Source organism: Erinaceus europaeus, chromosome 15, assembly GCF_950295315.1.
Source record: "Erinaceus europaeus chromosome 15, mEriEur2.1, whole genome shotgun sequence".
In the NCBI taxonomy this organism is placed as follows: Eukaryota; Metazoa; Chordata; class Mammalia; order Eulipotyphla; family Erinaceidae; genus Erinaceus; species Erinaceus europaeus.
In genome coordinates this window covers 20185652-20203216 of record NC_080176.1, presented here as the reverse complement: position 1 = coordinate 20203216, position 17565 = coordinate 20185652, and the positions used below count along the sequence as shown (strand labels likewise).

General features: G+C 43.9%; 1 protein-coding gene across 2 annotated transcripts in view; it reads right to left on the bottom strand.

Annotated features, from left to right (window-relative positions):
- Positions 1–7027: 7027 nt before the first annotated feature.
- NIPSNAP2 (nipsnap homolog 2) overlaps positions 7028–17565 on the bottom strand; it is a 38148-nt gene continuing 27610 nt past the window's right edge. For both annotated transcript variants that reach the window (XM_060173142.1, XM_060173141.1), the window contains 3 exons: positions 11769–11863; positions 10579–10662; positions 7028–8279 (listed from right to left, as the gene is read on the bottom strand). In XM_060173142.1, the coding sequence (XP_060029125.1) occupies positions 8215–8279; positions 10579–10662; positions 11769–11863 (244 nt within the window). In that variant the 3' untranslated portion in view covers positions 7028–8214. The remainder of the gene's footprint in view (positions 8280–10578; positions 10663–11768; positions 11864–17565) is intronic.

Below are 17565 nucleotides of genomic sequence, written 5' to 3'. Positions count from 1 at the left end.
GGGGGGTGGGGGGCACTTCACAAGTAGTGAAGCAGATCCCTCTCAGTTTCTCTTTGTCCTATCCAATAGATAAATAATAAAAAAAAAGAAAAGAAAAATGGCCTCCAGGACCAGTGGATTTGTGGTGCAGACGCTGAGCCCAAGCAATAACCCTGGAGGCAAAAGTAATAATAATAATCGAGGATTATTCATCACTTTGTTGGTTGGTTTCTAACTTTGGACATATTTCTACATGTTCGCTGTCTTTTTTTTTTAGAGGAAGTTGAGGTATTTATTCACACAAGCACATAGAATAGTCAGTAAAAAGACACAAACTTATACAGGTAAAAACACAGGGGGCTCAGCTAAGGGGTAAGGGGTAGACACACAGGGGGGTTTCAGCTGAGGAACCCACAAGCTGGAATGCCAAAGAAGCCCCGTAGCTTGTGAACTCGTTCGCTGTCTACTGTTTGAAGTGTTCTTACAGTTTTTCCAGGCATGTCATACTAATTTCCAAAGATTTTTTTAAAATTTATTTCCTTTTGTTGCCCTTGTTGTTTTATTGTTGTAGTTATTATTGATGTCGTTGTTGTTGGATAGGACAGAGAGAAATGGAGAGGGGACAGAGAGGGGGAGAGAAAGACAGATACCTGCAGACCTGTTTCACCGCTTGTGAAGCGACTCCCCAGCAGGGGGGGGGGGGGCTGTAACCGGGATCCTTGCGCCGGTCCTTGCTCCTTGCGCTTTGTGCCACATGCGCCTAACCCGCTGCACTGCCACCTGACTCCTTAATTTCCAAGGATTTTTAGAATTTACATTAAGGTAATGTTAATAGACACTGTCTGTCCTGATTTCTGGGAGTCTCCTATCTTCTTCCCTTTTCTTATTTTATTTTATTTTATTTATTTTCCTTTTTTGTTGTCATTGTTGTCTTTATCATTGTTGTGGTTATTATCATTGTTGTGATTTATGTTGTTGTTGCCAGATAGGACAGAGAGAAATAGAGAAAGGAGGGGAAGACAAAGATGGGGAAAGATAGAGTGGGGGAGAGAGAGAGAAAGATAGACACCTGCAGACTTGCTTCACTGCTTGTGAAGCGATCCCCCTGCAGGTGGGAAGCCAGGGGCTCGAATTGGGATCCTTATGTTGGCCCTTGAGTTTTGCACCATGTGCATTTAACCCGCTGCACTACAGCCTGACCCCCCCCCCCTTTCTTATTTTAAATTGTCGCCACGGTTATTCCTGAGGCTTGGTGGTGGCACTAGAAGTCCACTGCTCCCAGTGGCCATTTTTTCCTTTTTATTGGATAGGACAGAGAAAAATTGAGAAAAGGGGGAGGGAGAGAGAAAGATAGACACCTCCAGACCTGATACACTGCTCATGAAACGTCCCCCCTGCAGGAGGGAAGTGGTGGCTCGAACCCGGATCCTTGTGCAGATCCTTGGGCTTAGTGCTATGTGCTTAACTGGGTGGCCATTGCCTGCTCCATGCACCTCTGATGTACTTTCTTCACTTGGCTTTCATGACATCCCACTTCCCTGGGCTTCATTTTCTTTCCTTGCTAGCTTCTTGATTTTTTTAAAAAGATTTTATTTGTTTATTTATTTGTTAATTAGAAAGACAGAAGGAGAGAGAGAAAGAACCTGACCTCACTCTGGTGCACATGCTGACAGGGATTAAACTCGGGACCTCATGCTTGACAGTCCAGTGCTTTATCCACTGCGCCACCTCCCAGACCATGCCACCTTTTCTTTCTGGTTTCTCCTAACATCTGTACTTACTCCCCATGATTTAGAATTCTCTATGCAGACAACTTGCCAATGTGTATCTCTGGGCCTCATAATCACCTGCTTATCTGACATCTTCACCTGGATAGACATCAAAAACTCAGTACTGGGGGTGCCAGGTGGTAATGCAGCAGGTTAAGTGCACATGGTGTGAAGCGCAAGGACTGGCATAAGGATCCTGGTTCTAGCGCCCAGCTCCCTACCTGCAGGGGGCATCACTTCACAGATGGTGAAGCAGGTCTGCAGGTATCTATCTTGCTCCTTCTCGGTCTTCCCCTCATCTCTCGATTTCTCTCTGTCCTATCCAACAAAAACAGCAATGGCAACAATACCAGTAATAAGGGCAACAAAATGGGAAAAATGGCCTTGAGGAACAGTGGATTCATAAGTTAGTACTAGCAAAATAGAATTCCTGATCTTTACACCCCAGCTCTGCCTCACCTACAGCCTTTCTCATCCTTCCAATTCCTGAGGCTGAGAGCCCAAGTCATTTGATTTTGGTCTTTTTTTCTTTCCCATTGCTCTCACACTTTAAAAAATGTTTTATTTATTTATTATTTATTGGATAGAGACAGAAAAATGAGACGGGGAGGGGTGATAGCGATACCTGCCTCACAGCTTATGAAGCTTCCCCCTGCAGGCAGGGACTTGAGTCTCAAACCTGGGTCCTTGAATACGTTATCATGTGTATTCACTGGGTGTACCACTGCCCAGACCCTGATTTTGCTCTTTCTTTCACACTTCATAATTAATGGTTCTGGATTTTTTTTTTTTTTTGTGCCACCAGGGTTATTGTTTGGGTTTGATGCCAATTCTACAAATCTATTGCTTCCAGTGGCCATTTTTCCTTTTTTTTTTTTCTTTCTATTTTTATTTGCTAGGACAGAGAGAAATTGAGAGGGGAGATAGAGAGCAAGAGAGACACATATACATCATCAGACTTGCTTTACTGCTCATGAAGCATCCTTTTTGCAGGTGGAGAGTGGGGGCTTGAACCTGGTTCCTTGTGCCTGGCAATGTGTGTACTTAACCAAGTGTGCCATTGATTTGCCCCTACCATGTTGGTTTTATTGTCAAAATATATTTAGAATCTGCCTATCCTCCCAACTTTCAATCAGCACTGAGTCCAACTCACCGTTTAAAATACTAAATGTAGGGCCGGGCGGTGGCACACCTAGCTGAGCTCACGTCCCCATGCACGAGGACCTGAGTGCAAGCCCCCAGTTTGCAGCGGGGAAGCTTCACAGGGGTGAAGTAGTACTGCAGGTGTCTCTGTCGCTTTTTTTCCTCCATGGCTATCGATTGGGCTCAGTGCCTGCACTATGAATCCACTACTCCTGGAAGCTGTTTTTTTCCCTTTTGTTGCCCTTGTTGTTTATCATTGTTCTTGTAATTGCTGTCGTTGTTGGATAGGACAGAGAGAAATGGAGAGAGGAGGGGAAGACAGAGAGGGGGAAGAGAAAGACAGACACCTGCAGACCTGCTTCACTGCTTGTGAAGCGGCCCTCCTGAAAGTGGGGAGCTGGGGGCTCGAACCAGGACCCTTAAGCTGGTCCTTGCGCTTTGTGCCATGTGCGCTTAACCCTCTGGGCTACCGCCCAGCTCCCTCTGTCTCTCTCCTTCTCTATTCACCCATCTCTGTCTTTTTTTCTCTAGCTAATAAATAAATAAAATTTAAAATATTAGAAGTTGCCTATCCTTTGCTCAAAGTCCCATAGTGGAGCCTTTTTTTTTTTTCTTCTTCTTCTTCCAGGGTTATTGGTGTGTTCGGTGCCTGCACCATGAATCCACCGCACCTGGAGGCCATTTTTTCCCCCTTTTGTTGCCCTTGTTGTAGCCTCATTGTGGTTATTATTGCCATTGTTGATGTCATTCGTTGTTGGACAGGACAGAGGAGAGAGGAGGGGAAGACAGAGAGGGGGAGAGAAAGATAGACACCTGCAGACCTTGCAGACCTGCTTCACCGCCTGTGAAGCGACTCCCCTACAGGTGGGGAGCTGGGGGCTCAAACCGGGATGCTTATGCCGGTCGTTGCGCTTTGCGCCACGTGTGCTTAACCCGCTGCGCTACCGCCCGACCCCCAAGGAACCTTCTTATTTAGAGTCTAAACCAGGGTCCCTTCCAGGGGCCTCCTGATCTAGCCCTGTCACCTCTCTTACTTCATCCACCAAGCTCTCCTCTGTGTCACCCACAGTGATCCCTGCTGCTCTACAGACAAACCCACCACCGGGGACCCTGCTCTCAGGCTGTGATGCTGCCACCCCCTCTGCACAGAGACATTTCCCCCCAGACATGGGTAACTTGCATCACTCCTACACATGGGATACCAGGGATGGAGCTTGGGACCTCATACCTGAGGATCCAGTGCTTTAGCCCTTGCTCCACATCCCAGGCTGCAGGCTAGTTTCTTCACGTTCGTCAAGTCTTTGCTTAAGCTTTTGAGTGAGGCAAAGGTGACCAGGCACACTGGACTCTGTTTAGCCCGCCCCTCCCAGCATACCGAGATTCCCCTCTCCATTGCCAATTCTACCTCCCCCTGCCCCGAAGCATTTACTAAAGTCTAATGTACACTGTAGTTTACAGTTTCCAAACGTTCAGTTGCCAGTCTTCTTTCACTAGACTGTAAAACTTCACCAGAAGAGAGATTATCTTTTGTTCCTGATGTTATTCCCAGGGCCTGGGGCTTGGCAGCTCCTATTTATTGAATTGAATGAATACAAGGGCCGACAGTGAGGCAGGTCGCCTTGTGAAATCCAATGACTTAATCAGCACAGACACTGCTTATACGACAGTAGAGTGTATTCTGAAAGGATGCATTTTAGAAAGTCTGTTTATTGTTCTAAGCTTTAAAAAAATATTTAAATTTTATTTTTATATATGTTTTTATATATTTATTTTCCCTCTTGTCCTTGTTTCATTGTTGTTGTAGTTATTATTGTTGTTATTATTGATGTTGTTGTTGGATAGGACAGAAAGAAATGGAGAGAGGAGGGGAAGACAGAGGGGGAGAGAAAGATAGACGCCTACAGACCTGCTTCACCACCTGTGAAGTGACTCCCCTGCAGATGGGGAGCTGGGGGCTTGAACTGGGATCCTTCTGCCGGTCTGTGCACTTAACCCACTGTGCTACCACCCAAATCCCTATTTTAATTTTATTTTTTAAAGATTTTATTTATTAATGAGAAAGATAGGAGGAGAGAGGGAAAGAACCAGACATCACTCTGGTACATGTGCTGCTGGGGGTTGAACTCAGGACCTCATGCTTGAGAGTCTAGTGTTTTATCCACTGTGCCACCTCCAGGACCACTATTGATCTAAGCTTTAACAGTATTTTAAATTTTATTTATTCACACCTGGTTGAGCACACATATTACAATGCGAAAGGACCTGGGCTTGAGCCCTCAGTCCCTACCTGCAAGGGGAAAGCTCTGTTAGTGGTGAAGCAGGGCTGCAGGTGTCTCTGTGTCTTTCCCTCTCTATCTCCCCTTCCCTCTTGATTTCTGACTATATCCAATAAGAAAAGATAATAAAAACAAAAAAAAATCCCAAAGTTAAAAAAAATAGTTTTATTTACTGGATAGAGACCACGAGAAACTGATATGGAAGGGGCAAAGAGGATGGTGGCTTGAACCCAAGTCCTTGAGCTTTGTAACACGTTTTCTACCTGATATGCCACTGTTCTGAAAGATCCTTTTTAAAAAATTCTTTTTTTAGATTTTATTTATTTATGAGAAAGATAGGAGAAAGAACCAGACATCATTCTGGTACCTGTGCTCCCCTCCGGGAATTCATGTTCATGTGCTTGAACTTGGGACCTCATGCTTAAGAGTCCAATTCCATATCCATTGTGCCATCTCCAGGACCACCTGAAAGATACTTTTAAAAAAGGAATAATAAGGTGGTAGAGCCAGTATAATGGTTACGTAAAAAGATAATCATGCCTGAGGATCTGAGGTTTCAGGTTTAATCCCCCTCACCACCAAAAGCCATTAAAAGGAATAAGAAAAGCAAACCATTTCTTTTTCTCCTTCTTCTGATAGGAGATATAGATAAGATATATATAGCTCTATCTATACATATATATACATATAGAAGGAGATCGATCCTTGTGCTTTGTGCCATGTGTGCTTTACCTGCTGCGCTACCGCCCAACCCCCTTAACCATCCTTTTAAAATGTGTGTGTACAAATATATATAATTTTTTTTTTTTGTCACTAGGGTTATTGTTAGGGCTCAGTGCTGGCACTACGAATCTGCTGCTCTTGGTGGCCATTTTTTTCCCATTGTTTTTAGTGGATAGGAGAGAAATTGAGAGAAAAGGGGAGACCGAGAGTAAGGAAGATAGACACCTGCAGACCTGCTTCAGCGCTTGTGAGGCGACCCCCCTGCAGGTGGGGAGCTGGGGACTCCCACTGGGATCCTTGTGCTTCGTACTATGTGCGCCACCGCCCGGCCCCCTAATGTATATATATTTATTTCCTGGGTAGAGCGAGAAATCAGGAGGAAGGGGTGGGGGTAGATAGCATAATGGTTATGCACAGACTTTCATGCCTGAGGCTTCATAGTCCTAGGTCCAATCCCCCACAACCGCCATAAACCAGAGCTGAGCAGTGCTCTGGTAAACAATACAAAAAAAAAAAAAAAAAAAAATCGAGGCAGCAGGGGCAACACATATACTCAATCTGGCGTACCTCCTCCTGTTCCCATCAACTTCCCCATTTGATAGATGAAGGAATTTAACACCAAAGACAGTGTCTTGTCAAGGATCACAGTCTGAACTTGAAAAAACAGAGTTCTTTCTTTTTGATTATTTATTTATTAGTGAGAAAGATATGAGGAGAGAAAGAACCAGACATAACTCTGGTACATGTGCTGCCAGGGATTGACCTCAAGACCTCATGCTTGAGAGTCCAGTGCTTTATCTACTACACCACCTCCCGGACCACCTTTTTGATTATTTCTTATTGGATAGAGACAGAGAGAAACTGAGAGGGGAGAGAGAGGGAAAGAGACAGAGAGACACCTGCAGCCCTGCTTCATTACTCTTCCCCTGTAGGTGGGGACCAGGGGCTTGAACCCAGGTCCTTGTTCACTGTAGTGTGTAAGTGCTTAACCAGGTGCACCACTGCCTGGCTCCAAAAGTGAGTTCTTCTGCCAGCAGTTCCAACTATCCAGATGCCACAACACAACACCCATGACACCATGCCCACAACACAAACACCCACTCCCTTACCGAGCAGCCAAAAGAGGAGACAGATGAGTTTATTTTTTTATTCTAGACTTCTGGGAGTGACAGGGCCATTCTTGCACAAATTCATAAGAAATAATCACAAATGTGAAAACGAAGAGGATTTTATTGACTTATATATATATATGTTCTTGAATAAAGCCATCCACACATAGAAGTCTGACATATGATGTGAGATTTAGTCACACATACATTTTACACATAAATTCTTTAATCAGATATAGGATTTCATTTTGAATAAGATTTTCACATGATTACCATCACAAAATTGGTACACTCTTAAAAAAAAAACACACACACAACTAAATCAAACAAAGTCTGCAGTGTTATGTCAATTAAAATCTCAACATGCAGCATCCCTCACACATGATTTATTTAAAAGTATCTGCTTTGAGCTCACCAAAATATTCCCTAGAGGTCACAAAATGATTGTTTACAAAATAAAACCTCTTTTTTCCTAGTGTTACCTGTTTTGTTATAGAAAAATAGTACAAATAAAAATTAGTGCTATTCAAGGTGTCCATTTCGAAATCTATGATATACAGGTCCGAGCCATTTCCCCCCCTCTCCTATACAGGAATTCACATATTTTAAGTGGAGACTGAATTACTGATTACACATATCTTGGCAATCTCATTCACTGCCTACTATGCCAACTGAGGAAAAACGAGAGAGCGAGGGATTTAAAACATTCTTAGCTATTAGGTACTCTCAAAATTCATTTCTAGTTAAAGACTCAGGAAAAATTCTACAGAAACATGACAAAATTTGTATTTCTACCTGATTTAAGAAATTGCTCTACAAAAGGAAAACACTGTAGTTACAAAACAGATTTTCCCTTTTATAAATAAACGGCTTTTAAATTAATTTTTTAAATTTTATTTTATGATTGGGTTCTTAGCTGGATATGATTAAAATTTTGCAGTTGGGACCCCTTCTCCCTGAGGATGGGGGCTTGTGGCTCGATACTAGTTCAACAAACGGTGATGTTTCAAAGAGGACGACAGAACACTTGTTACAGTCACACTGTCATCATTTCCTTTCCTGTGATGATGGAAATACTAGAGAAAAAGAGGTATTTTATAAGCTATGTACAGCGGTTTGACCTTCAGTGTTCTTTACTTGATGTACAACTGGAGTTAAGTTTTTGACAGGTACTTGTCCCAAAGGTTCACGTAGGCACATCTAAGTCCTGTCACTCTACTGGAGGGGTGAGGTCTTCAGTGGGATCATAATTCTGGATTCCATCTCCTGAATAAGTGGGACTGAAAACAGATCAAGATTACTGTGCTGCTTCCTGTCTCCATTCGACACGGTAAACAAACGTGGATAAACAGGCTGTTGAAAGTATTAGGCAGAAAGTCGGGTGGTAGCGCAGTGGGTTAAGCACAAGTGGTGCAAAACGCAAGGACTGGCATAAGAATCTTGGTTCGAGCCCCCGGCTCCCCACCTGCAGGGGAGTCGCTTCACAGGCGGTGAAGCAGGTCTGCAGGTGTCTATCTTTCTCTCCCCTCTCTGTCTTCCCCTCCTTTCTCCATTTCTCTCTGTCCTATCCAACATCGACGACATCAACAACAATAATAACTACAACAATAAAATAACTAAGGCAACAAAAGGGAATAAATAAATATTTTTTTAAAAAAGTGTTCGGCAGACCTGCTGCTGGGAACCAGAAGTCCCCAAGTCAGTGACAGATCACCTGGAATCCGGTGATCTATGATTAAGGTAACACAGATTGTGTTTGAGAATGTGTTTCACTTGTGGACCACTGAAAAGCTCTTTACATAGGAGAAATAGGGTGCTTTCTTTCTTTTTTTATATTTATTTTATTTATTTATTCCCTTTTGTTGCAGGGACACCTGCAGGGGAGTCATTTTGAAGCAGGTCTGCAGGTGTCTGTCTTTCTCTCCCCCTCTCTGTCTTCCCCTCCTCTTTCCATTTCTCTCTGTCCTATCCAACAACGATGACATCAATGACAATAATAACTACAACAACAATAAAAAACAAGGGTAACAAGAGGGAATAAATAAATAAATATTTTTTAAAAACTCAAGCAAGACCAAGATTCCTTTGTAGTGGGCAAACATACATGTACATATAAAGTCAAGCTGACCTTTTAAACTACTTTTTAGTTGCTGTATAAATTATAATATTTTGAGAACTGAGAATGTTGATGAGAAAGGGAAACTTGGGGAGAAATTAGTAGAATAATTTTTCAGGAAATAAAGAAATCAAGAAAAAAAAAAAGGTATCAAAGCCATGCCAGATAACATTCATACTTAAAAATGTTTCTTTTGGTGAAAAAAAAAAAAGTCCTGTAATTATTCAAGAAAATACTGACTGGGTGGGGGAGATAGCATAATGGTTATGCAAAAAAAGAGTTCTCTGCTCCAGGACTCAAGTCCTGGATTCAGTCCCCCAACCACCTTAAGTCAGAGCTGAGTGATACTCTGGCCTCTCTGTATTCAAAGCAAATTCAAAGCAAAGTAAGAAAGAAAGAAAGAGCTATCCTCCCCCACACTCCTAATTCACCATCCCAGGATACTATTAAAAAAAAAAAAAAACAGTGGCAAAGGGGCCTGGCGGCAGTGCACCTGATTAAGTACACACATCACCACGTGGGAGGACCTGGGTTCAAGGCCCTGGATCTCATCCGCAGAGGGAAGGTTTCACAAGTGAAACAGTACTGCAGGTATCTCTCTTTCTCTCCTTCTCTATCTCCCCTTTACCTCTCAATGTCTTTCATGCTTTGTTCTTATTTTTTATTTTGATTTTTTTTTTTTTGTTTGATAGGACAGAGAGGGGAGGGAAAGTTTACAGAGGGAGACAGAGAGGCCTGAAGCACTGTTTTGCTGCTCGTGAAACTTCCTCTGTACAGGTAGGAACGTCTTTGTGCACGTAGCATGTGTGCTCAGCCTGGTGCACCACTGCCCTCAATTTCTCTTTATCAAATAAAGAGGAAGAAAAGAGAATTGGAAAAAAGTGTGTGTGGAGGCAGGCACCTGGTTAAGTGCTCGCACTACAGAGCACAAGGACCCAGGTTCAAGCCCCTGGTCCCACCTGCAGGAGAGAAGCTTCACGAGTGGTAAAGTGGTGCTGCGGGTGTCTCTCTCCCCCCACGCTCCCCATATTTCTTTCTTTTTTTTATATATTTATTTATTTTCCCTTTTGTTGCCCTTGTTTTTTATTACTGTTGTAGTTAATGTTGCTATTGATGTCGTCTTTGTTGGATAGGACAGAGAGAAATGGAGAGAGGAGGGGAAGACAGAGAGGAGGAGAGAAAGATAGACGCCTACAGACCTGCTTCACAGCCTGTGAAGCGACTCCCCTGCAGGTGGGGAGCTGGGGGCTGGAACTGGGATCCTTATGCTGGTCCTTGCACTTTGTGCCACCTGCGCTTAACCCATTGCGCTACCGCCCGACTCCCCCCATATTTCTTTCTGTCTCAATAACAGCAATAACACTAATAAAAACTTGAAATGAAACATTTTAACATTAGGTAGAGGAATATAAAGACAGTAAGGGGGGGGCGGTGGCAGCATCGCCTGCCTGCCAAGACCTTACCTGTGTAATACACCAACTCCTCCCAGCCGTGTTTATGCCACGCGGCATTCCGTATGTCTTCCCTGGTCTGAAGATCCTTGTAAGCTGAAGAGAAAAAGTCAGAAAAAGTCAGACTGAAGCAAAATATAATCCCTTACATTCCACTATTAAGTATATTTATTCAGCTGCTTACCGGCAAATGCTAGAAGAAGCTGCTTACCTATTTTTCTCAAAGATACTACTTTGGAAATTTAATACTTGGAGCTGGGCAGTAGTATATCCAGTTAAGCAGACATATTATCATGTGCAAGGACCCGGGTTCAAGCCCCTACTTCCTACGTGCAGGGGGAACTGCTTCTGAGTCTCCAGGTACAAATAACTATGGGTTCTTTTTTTTTTTTTTTTTTTTGCCTCCAGGGTTATCACTGGGGCTTGGTGCCTGCACTACGAATCCACTGCTCCTGGAGGCCATTCTTTTTTCATTTGATTGGATTGGACAGAAAGCAATGGAGAGAGGAGGAGAAGACAGTGAGGGGGAGAGAAAGACACCTGCAGACCTGCAGGTGGGGAGCCGGGGGCTCGACCCAGGATCCTCATGCTTTGTACTACTTAACCCACTGCGCCATTGCCCGCCCCCTGTGGTTGGCTTATTATCTGTCATCCAGGCTGGGTGGTTCTTTATTTTTAAATTTTTTAATATTTATTTATTTATTCCCTTTTGTTGTCGTTTTATTGTTGTAGTTATTATTGATGATGTTGTTGGACTGGACAGAGAGAAATGGATAGAGGAGGGGAAGACAGAGAGGGGGAGAGAAAGATAGACATTTGTAGACCTGCTTCACCGCTTGTGAAGCGACTTCCCTGCAGGTGGGGAGCCGGGGGCTCGAACCGGGATCCTTAGGCTGGTCCTTGCACTTTGTGCCACATGTGCTTTACCCACTGTGCTACCGCCTGACTCCCAAAATTTACTTCTTATTCAGTATGAACCTATGTTCACAACCAGCTTTCTAAGGCGTTACAAATCTGTGGAGCTTTAAGGTAACCACTTTTATTCTAGACAGTCCAGGGCTTCAACCTTCTGTCAGTGATGTTTAGCTTTGCTGCCACGTTTAAGGTTCCAGACTTGAGATTTCTTTATGGTCTCAGCCAATTCGCTGAGTAATCAACTCTGTAGACCCAGCAGCACAAAGGTTCAGGGGCAAAGTACCCACCCCAGAGATGATGCACCATGTACAGCTGCCCGATTTGAGAGAAGAATCCTCCCACCGCTTCATTGTTGTCCTGCCGGAATCGGATTGCACGTGCCCTGCAAGAAACACAAGTTCAAATCCTGACCTGGGAACGTGAAGAAAAATTGGCACAGAGGAAGCTGTTCTGAATAAAGATGAAATTGTGTATTTGCTAAATTCAACAACAAAAATGACATTATATATAAGATGTGAATGTAGCTCTCTCTAGCTCTTCTAGCCATTTCTGAGGGAACTGGGCCATGATTAATGATAAATATTAAAATAAGACTGTGAGGTTACATGGTCACGCTGCTGGTATGTGACATGAAATCAGGAAAAGTGGCCTGGTTGTCCTGGAGGTGGCACAATGGATAAAGCGTTGCATTCTCAAGCATGAGGTCCCAAGTTCAATCTCTGGCAGCACATGTACCAGTGATAACTGGGTCTTTCTCCCCTCCTATCTTTCTCATTAATAAGTAAACAAAATCTTTTTTTAAAAAAAGTGGCCTGCAGGGAGGGCCCCTCATCTCAAAAAGGAATCTTTTCCCAGGGCTGGGCAGTGGTACAGCACACGTCACCATGCACATGGACCCAGGTTCCAGCCCCTGTAGGGGGGAAAGCTTCATGAACAGCGAAGCAGTGCTGTATGTATTTCTCTCTCTACCATTGCCTCTCAATTTCTTTTTTTAAAATTTTATTTATTTTCCCTTTTGTTGCCCTTTTCTTTTTATTGTTGTTGTAGTTATTATTGATGTTATTGATGTCATCGTTGTTAGATAGGAGAGAAATGGAGAGAGGAGGGGAAGACAGAGAAGGGGAGAGAAAGATAGACACCTGCAGACCTGCTTGACCACCTGTGAAGCAACTCCCCTGTAGGTGGGGAGCTGGGGGCTTTAACTGGGATCTTAACGCAGGTCTTTGCGCTTTGCGCCACGTGTGCTTAACCCGCTGCGCTACCACCTGACTCCCTCCCTCTCAATTTCTATCTTTATTTAAAATAAGATAAAAAATCAGACTGGAACTATGTTTAAAATATTTTTAAAAAATAAAGGAATGTTTTTCTACGAGCATGTTGAAAACAAGAGAACCCTGGGTACTGGCATGCCCACAATGCCTTGGGGTCACTCTGCCCGAGTAGGGCTCAACCGATGTGATGGGAGCACACCTTCAAGCAACTGCAGGCAGGAACACAGAAAACTCATGTTCTTTCTTTCGACCGTGGAACAGGTGTGCAAGCTCCTTGGCAGGACACATCACTTCTCCTGGGACTCTGCTGCCAGCCAGGGTCTTTTTTCCTTATCTGAGGACACCATGTGTGCAGGGAAGTACTTACTTACATGCATGGTGTGTCTATGTGTAAGTGTGATTAAGTTGGTCACAATTGGAAATTGTCTTAAACCTCTCATCTTTTTTTTTTTTTTTTTTAAGATTTTATTTATTTATTAATGAGAAAGATAGGAGAGAGGGAAAGAACCAGACATCACTCTGGTACATGTTGCTGCCAGGGATTGAACTCAGGACCTCACGCTTGAGAGTCCACTGCCTTAGCCACTGCACCACCTCCTGGACCACAAACCTCTCATCTTTAAGATTTCTTGCTTCAGAAGGTATCAGCTTTGCTCTTTAGACATCTTTCATATTGGCATCAGGCAGTTTATTTTCATATTCAGTGATAGATCCTGAAACACCCCCCAAATGTTTAAAAACTCTCATTTTTTTCCCTAAAAGTCTTCTTTTTTTAAAGACTTTAAAAAAATATTCATTTTCTCTTTTTGTTGCCCTTTTTTATTGTTGTAATTATTGTTGTTGTTATCGATGTCTTCGTTGTTGGACAGGACAGAGAAATGGAGGGAGGAGGGGAAGACAGAGAGGGGGAGAAAGACACCTGCAGACCTGCTTCACCACTTATGAAGCGATTCCCCTGCAGGTGGGAAGATGGGGGCTCCAACCGGGATCCTTATGCCGGTCCTTGCGCTTTGTGCCAAGTGTGCTTAACCTGCTGCGCTACCACCTGGTTCCCAAAAAAAGTAGTTTTCTAGAACCAAAGCTGAAAATGAAGGCAGCGGGTGTAGAGATGCCCCCAGGAGAAGCACAGTGAGGTTCTCAGAACCCCACACCACCTTGAGATCAGCACTGCCAGGATAGGTTGTGGCAGGTATGTTACCATGTGCGAGGACCTGGGTTCAAGCACCCTGTCCCCATCTGCAGGGGAGAAACTTCACAAGTTGTGAAGTAGTGCTGCAGGTCTCTTCCCCCTCCCCATCTCTGCCTTCCCTCTATAAAAAAATACACAACGAGGAAGTCGGGCGGTAGCGCAGCCGGTTAAGCGCAGGTGGTGCAAAGCACAAGGACCGGCGGAAGGATCCCGGTTCAGCCCCCGGCTCCCCACCTGCAGGGGAGTCGCTTCACAGGTGATGAAGTAGGTCTGCAGGTGTCTTTCTCTCCCCGTCTTCCCCTCCTCTCTCCATTTCTCTCTGTCCTATCCAACAACGATAACATCAATAACAACTACAATAAAACAAGAGCAACAAAAAGGAATAAATAAAAAAAAAACACAACAAAAATATTTTTTTAAAAAAGGGGGGGAAGTCAGCATTACCTAGGTTTTGGCTGAAGTTTCAGTCACCTCATTTTCAGAGTAGATAGGACTTGGGAAGATGGAGTCATTTACAAGATCTGGATGGGGCCGGGGAGATGGCGCTAAGTACTGCCCTGGTGTCTCTCTTTCCCTTATACAACAAATACTTCTTCAAAAGAGCTGGGAGCATGCAGAACAAGGATACCAGTGTACTCACAGAGGTAAATACCACAGCAACTGAATCAGAACAACTATGTGTGAGTGTGTATGTGTGGCAGAGATATAACAGAATCCGAATACGGCTGCCTGAGGTGGGAATGGGGAAGGCAGTCTGCTCGCACCTCTGCTTGTACCAACCGTGAGCTCAATGTCACGCGGGTAAACCAAGTTTTGAGATTATTTTTACTTATCTTTATTTACTTATTGGATAGAGACAGCCAGAAATTAAGAGAGAAGGGGGTGATAGAGGAGAGACACCTGCAGCACTGCTTCATCATTCGCAAAGTTTTCCTCTTGCAGGTGGAGGACTGAGGGTTCGAACCCAGGTCCCTGCATATTGTAACGTGTGCTCGGCCAGGTATGCCACCACCTGGCTCCCTTTTTTTTGTTTTTAAATTCACTTTATTTTATTTGATAGGACAGAGAGAAATTGAGAGGGAAAGGGGATGAAGGAGAGAGGGGGGGAGAGAGAGAGAAAGCTGCAGCACTGCTTGTAAAGTTTTCCCCCTGCAGGTGGGGGCTGGGGCTTGAACCCGACTTTCAGGTTCTTTTGTGGAGGATGAGTCTCTTACTATTTTCCCTATTTTGCTATTTATTTATTTACTATTTTTTATTTTCTCTTACTATTTTACTGGTCTCCCCAAGTGATATACAATTCTTTGCCCTTTACATGCAGAATTAAGTGATTGATCTTTTCGTAAAAATTACAAATCGGATTGGCCAATTACTGAGATTAAAGCACTTGCATTCTAGCACTAACTCAGCACAGAAATGCTCTTTCATTGGTAGTGATATTCAGGATGATTCAATTCATTCTGAATTGTAAAATTCGGTTGCAATGGGCAAAGAAGACATACTTGCCTTGGCCTGGTAATACTCTGAAGCATACACTGAAGAGGAGATCAGCAGCTTAAATTGTTACCTATGTGCCAAAATAGAAATGAATGCTCAACTGGTATGAAGAATATATTTTAAAAATAATTGAAGTGGTCCGGGAGGTGGCGCAGTGGATAGGGCATTGGACTCTCAAGCATGAGGTCCTGAGTTTGATCCCTGGCAGCATGTGTATCAGAGTGATGTCTGGTTCTTTCTTTCTCTCCTCTGATCTTTCTCATTAATAAAATAAAATAACTGTAGAGTAGCCTCAGTACATCCTCGTGGAGTCTATATAACTTGCAAAAATATAACAAAGGAATGATTCTGCTCTGTGGGCAAATAAAGTAGTAAGAACTTCCATCCCTGAACATGGGAGGCCGTCTAAGCTGAATTAAATGATGGCAGCAGGGTACCAACTAACTCCTGGCACACCACTCCCATTTTATAGGGTGATATGAAACACCAGCTTAGGAGTCAGAAAGAACAAGTTTCCAAAGAAAACTAACAGCTTACACAGTTACCTCAAAGATATGCAAACATCCCACCCCCTCAAATGAAAAGATAGCTTTAAAAATTTCCACAGGAGAAAAATGTTCCAGCCTTGTGTTAAGTTAGATACTGTCTCTGCCCTTGCTTCAAATTATTTTGAAGAGGCTTTTTTATTCTAATGTTTTACAACTTAAATTATTTTAGAACTAGCCTATGGCAGAAAGTTTGGAGAGCGGAAAAAAGAACAAAGAACATTAACTATCTGTCCACCATACGTCTCTGAATAACACTTCTGGTTCAAACTGGGATCGTTGCGCTGGTCCTTGCGCTGTGTACTATGTGCACTTAACCTGGTGCACCACCACCTAGCCCTCTATAATTTTTAGTTATATCTTTAACACATTTACGTAAAGGACATCACACTGTGATTTTTTTTTTTTTAAATTGCCACAATATACCTAAAATAGACTTAGTAGCTATTTCCAAAATGGAGACCCCAAATCTTCATCTGCAATATTCCAGCCTTTAGGTTCATGATTAGTCAACTATTTGTTCTGCTTTGTATCTTCTTTTTTTTTGTTTTTAATATAACTTAAAGGCTTTATTTCTCTCCTACACATTGCAAATGAATCCCAAAGCAATTCAATTGGAGGGTCGCTTCCCCTAGCCGCCTTTCTCACTGGTTATAGTGTAATCACCTCTCTCATCAGAGGAAGGGTTAGATTCCATAGACAGAGAAGGCTTGGCCCGGGAGCCTCTGCTGGGGCCACTGCGGTCAAGGTCACCTTTCCAAAGCTTTGGTAGGTGGGACAATCTACCCTCCGCAGAGGTTGTCAGGACCCTTCCTGCAGATGGGACAAGACGCAGCCCCAGAAGCCTCTCCATCTCTTTAGCCTCTCCCTAATCCCCTTCCCCAGCAATGTGACGTCATGCAGGAGTATCCTGGCTACCCCAACCACTGGCATCTGCTTCAGGGCTGAGTGTGTCCTCTTCCTCCTGTGCAAGACAGGTCTGTGTTCAGACGTACACTCTTCCCACGTTTGCAGACGGTGCTCCTGAGAGCTGGTCTTGGCCTCGGCCTGGAGTGGAGGCATCAGAGCCATGGGAGCAAGGCGAGCCAGGCGAGCACAGGGAGGCAGGGCATTGGGGCACTGCTGCCTGTGGTTTGCTGGGCATGCGTGGCTGCAAAGATGGCACTGGTGTATTTGGTGGGCAAGTCCACGTTGCAGATCATTCCTGCACAGCAAGACCTGCATTCCGTATGTTCTGAATCTCGGCTGTGGTGGCAACCAACAAAAGGGCATTCACTTCTTGAGGCGTACTTTTTGGTGATGGATATACTTCTTCCAAGGCTAGTAAAGTGATGAGCTGTCAGACAGTACTGTGTTCGGTGGGCACCACTTGTCTGCCGCCCAGCGACTGCAGTCATGATTGTCCCCTGCATTTTCACAGGCGGAACACTTGAAGCTGTTTGGAAATGGTGTAGGGTCAAGAGGAGACCTCACATTGTAGAAGCTGATGCTCTTGGCAAACGCCCAGGTCAACAGTTGCAGCTAAAGCACGACAGAGGAGCAGCATCCTGGCCTCAGGTCCGGAGACACTGAAGGCTCCTGTATC